General features: G+C 35.9%; 1 protein-coding gene across 1 annotated transcript; it reads right to left on the reverse strand.

Moving 5' to 3' along the window:
- Positions 1-2,624: 2,624 nt before the first annotated feature.
- On the reverse strand, positions 2,625-3,611 carry LOC106826793 (olfactory receptor 9K2-like). The gene has a single exon (XM_070494201.1). The coding sequence runs from the start codon at positions 3,585-3,587 to the stop codon at positions 2,625-2,627; it is 963 nt and encodes a 320-aa protein (XP_070350302.1). The 5' UTR covers positions 3,588-3,611.
- Positions 3,612-4,467: the final 856 nt, after the last annotated feature.

Here is a 4,467-nt window from a genome sequence, read left to right on the forward strand (position 1 = left end):
ATGACACTGGACATACATTGCTCTAGGAGGTGATTCAATCAGTGACCATTCTTCATATTCTACTCAAAGGTATCCTGGTGTGTGTGAGAGAGAGAGAGACAGAGAGACAGAGAGAGAGAGAGACTGTGATTATGTTTGTATTTATGTGTATATGTGAGGTCTGATGGTGGGTTGGAGTTGTGCAGCACAGGGCGATTATAGGGGGAAATTCTTCTCCATTGTCAGCAACTCTGTTGTTAGGATTTCTTTCTCAGTTTAATATAAGATTACTAATATCTAATGGACAAAGATCCTGTGCCTGGGACTTATGTGGGCTGGAATTATAAAGAATCAGGAGCCTCTTTCATTGCAGGTTTGTTCCCTTATAGGACTCAGAATGCTGCCTGAAGGATTCTGCATTGTACTCCCAGAGGAGGGTTTGTAAAATGTGCCTCTTTCAAGTTAAAAATCTTTCCGCTTCATCTCAGGAGAGAAGCAAGACACCACCTTAACACAGTAGCCACTTATCTGAAAATCGTCATAAAGGTTTTCTACCTTGTGAGTCCCCTATTTTCCCCAGTAATTGTATTTTAAAAACTGTGGGTGACAGAGGAGACGTTTGTGAAAGTGTAAGAGAAGATTCTTAAAGAAAGACATGGGTAGAGAGATAAATAGATACAGTATTTGATAAGATACTATTTTGCATCTAATTGGGGGATCCTTTCATTTTTTTCTGTCATTTAAAAAATATTTTTAATTAGTTCTCAGCAGAAAGAAAGGTAAAGACTGAAGTAGCCAAGTCAGCAGTTCCTCAAAATCTGTCTATGGAAATTAAAGCATAGGTCAGCTTGGAGAGTTGGAGGTGCTCTGCAGTTGAGAGTCAGGGAAAGACGCACAGAACACTATTATCTTCCTCTCTCAGACTTAACATGACATAGTACTGAGGACAAGGGGAAAGAATAAATCTGGCAGCCATTAAATATATTCATATAGATTTAACAAATTTATATGAAATTTATATAATTTAATCCTTCAAGTAGCTCTGATTTACATGCTATTATGCACCTCATTTTACATGAGGAAATGAAAGTGCAGTCATATGTAACTTGCCCAGAGTGACATAGGTGAAAACTGAATTTGAAAGCTCAGGGTGACTCCTGAGCTTATTTCCTTAACTTCTAAGTTAATGATTAACTCTTACAATGATTAACCCACATACATTTTCCTCTTCATTTTATGAGGTCTCATTTCCACAGTCATAGATGTTCAAACATTAGAAGTCACTATACACTTCTACCTCATTCTCATTTTATCAACCATCAATCAACATTCAGCTTAGTTTACCTGCCGCGTTAAAGAGGGATCTCTTCACTCTCTCTAATCCACTTGCCTTCGTTAAACCACCATAAGCTCTTACTTTGATGACCACACACTTTCTGTGACTACTGTCTTCTCCTTGTGAATATTTATCTTCCACAAAGCTACCAATTTGAACACAATACCACTTAAAGAAAAAACCCAATTCTTACTCCCTGTCTACAGAATAAAGGTCATCTTCCATGGCTTCTTGTATAGATCTGCATGATTTCCCTGAATTTCCTTTGAAGTCTCATCTCTCACTCCCTGTCTTGTGCCTTAAAAGTCACTTACTAAACTTCATGCAGTTCACTATGTAGTATTTATTTCCTTTGCAGAGAATCCTATCTACTTCATCTTGCTCAATTCTATTTATTTTTAATAATGTGCTCAGGAAGTTTTCTTTGACCATTAAGACCACTCACCTTAGAGAATCCATGCTCTGTATTTTCTATTTATGTCTTTTCACTGGGTTTATCATGTGGCAATTTAGTCCTCTATTTAGTCATTTTCCCCTCATTTTATTGTGAGGTTAAGTATAGAAATTACTTATACCTAGGGATTTTCAGAGGGCAAATAGTCCATCAAAATTAAATAAATATCAATTTGATGAGTTAATTCTCACAAAGTCTTGTACAACAAAAAATGAACTATCACTACTTTTGGATTATTGTTACAGTTTCTTGTGAAAAGGGGGAAATTTTCAAGAACGATTTATTGATTTAGTAGATATTTAGATGGGGGACAAAATAATAATGATCCAAGTGAAAGAAACTTGAAATAAATGTGTCACTCGTTCACTCTCTGGACAATTGAGTGACTCATTGTCATCCTTAGGACTCTGTGCACTGCAGAGCATCAGATTCTCCCACTAAACACTCAAAAAGATTTCTTAAATAAGTGTCGTATTTTGTTATAATTTCTTATTACATGATATATTTTTTACCTCTGCAAATTACATCCATATGCACATAACATATATTACTAATTCAAGATAAATAATACATCCAAAGTAACGTCTTCAGAGAACCAGCAGCAAAGGTGGAATACATTTTAAAAACAAATGACACGTCAATTATTATCTTTACCCAAAATGAAGTTGAAATATGGAGAAACCCATTACTCTCCAAAAGCAACAGTTAGGCAAAATATAGCCCAAATGTATTCTTCAGCTGTACGTACATCGAATTCAAATTAATAGGCTACTAAGGTTAAATATTTCTAAGACCAATGGGCGCATTCTTTGCATCAATACTTCCCCAAGTTGTCAGATTGTACACCTCTGTCAGTTATATCAATGTTAACATAGAATTAAATAAAACTATTTTTTCCCCGAGAATCTTTCTAAAAGCTTCCTTGACGTCTTTGTTTCTCAGAGAGTAAATCAGAGGATTCAACATGGGAGTGACTAAGGTGTAACATAAGGAAGCAACCTTACTGAGCTCAGGAAATCTGTCAGGGATGACATACATAAAAATGATAGCGCCATACAGTACACTCACAACTCCTAGGTGAGAGCTGCATGTGGAGAAGGCTTTCTTACGTCCCTCAGTGGAGCGTATCTTTAGAACTGTGGACACAATATACGTATAGGACACAATAATGACAATTATGGTAGGCAAAATGATAATGCTGCATAAGAAAAAAGAAACCATTTTATGAATGTAGAGATCAGAACAAGAAATCCTCTGAAGTGGACGGTCATCACAGTAAAAGTGGTCAATGGTCCGAGAAGCACAAAAAGATAAAGTAAATGTCATGCTGGTCTGAAGAACTGCACTGATGCAGCCACAGAAATAGGAACCAGCCACCAACTGCATACAGAGACGTGCTGACATCTGAACAGAATAGAGGAGAGGGTTGCAGATGGCAATGAAGCGGTCATAAGCCATGGCTGCCAGGAGAAATCCCTCAGTCACAATGAAGAGGGCAAATAGAAAGAGCTGGGTCACACAGCCTGCAAAGGAGATGGACTTGCTCTCAGACCAGAAGTTGATCATAGCCTTGGGTGCAATAACAGACGAGTAGAAGAGATCAACGAAGGAGAGGTTGCCTAGGAAGAAATACATTGGTGTGTTCAGGCGGGGATCAGTCATGATAATGGCCATCATCCCAACATTCCCTAGGATGATCACGGCATACACAAGGAGAAATAGCAGGAAGAGGAGGATGTAGAGCTCTGGGCGGACCCTGAAGCCCACGAGAATGAAGTCAGTCACTTCTGAGCAATTGCTTGTTCTCCTGCCACCCATGTTAGAAACCTGCTGAGAGGCAGAAGGCAAATAAGTCAACTCTTAGCTTTGATTCTAGTGACAAATATTCTCTTAAATGTGGAGATAAATTTTTCACAGTTTAATTAAATATTGCATATAAAACAATTTTAAAATCATGAAGAATCAAGAATTTGGATTAGATAGCACCAAGCTTCTGAAATAGTTATTCTCATAAGCTGCAAAATTTATTTTTTTATTGTATTTAAATCATGCTTTTGCTTAGAATTCAGAATGTAGCACACTTTATTGTCTAATTTTACTCACATTATGAATTTTTATCCTTAATGTTTATAATTTAATAGTGATATTTATCTAAAGTAGGAATATTAAATATAATCTAAAATAATGGTATTAGATATAATCTAAAATGGGTTTTACGTATAATGTCTATGATATTGTTTGTGTCTATTATGATAGCCAAGTCAATATTTGAATCATTATATGACAGTAATAAATATGTTTTAAAACATTTTACCTCAATCTACTTAGTTGTTATTGAAACCATCTTGAAAAGAGAATAAAAATAGATGTTGTTGGTATGTTAAAATTAATAACATCAAAAAATCACTAAGCCCAGATGAAATAAAGCTCTTAAGTTATTTCTAAATATATGTCTATTTTCTCATATCAAGGTCATTTCACCATTTAACTGCATGTTCATTGCCTCATTATAAACATTTTATATCCATTAGTAGTTTTTTAATTTAAAAATCTCATAACCTTTTAGCTCTTTTTTGAAGCACAGAGAAAAGCTGGTGAACATTCCAGTCCTTACACTGCAGGAAATGACTTTCTACCAAAGCTACATCTAGTCCAGGGATCTCACTCTTCAGTCTGGACGAGGAATACACACAAAGCA

Source organism: Equus asinus, chromosome 22 (genome assembly GCF_041296235.1).
Source record: "Equus asinus isolate D_3611 breed Donkey chromosome 22, EquAss-T2T_v2, whole genome shotgun sequence".
NCBI classification, from domain to species: Eukaryota; Metazoa; Chordata; class Mammalia; order Perissodactyla; family Equidae; genus Equus; species Equus asinus.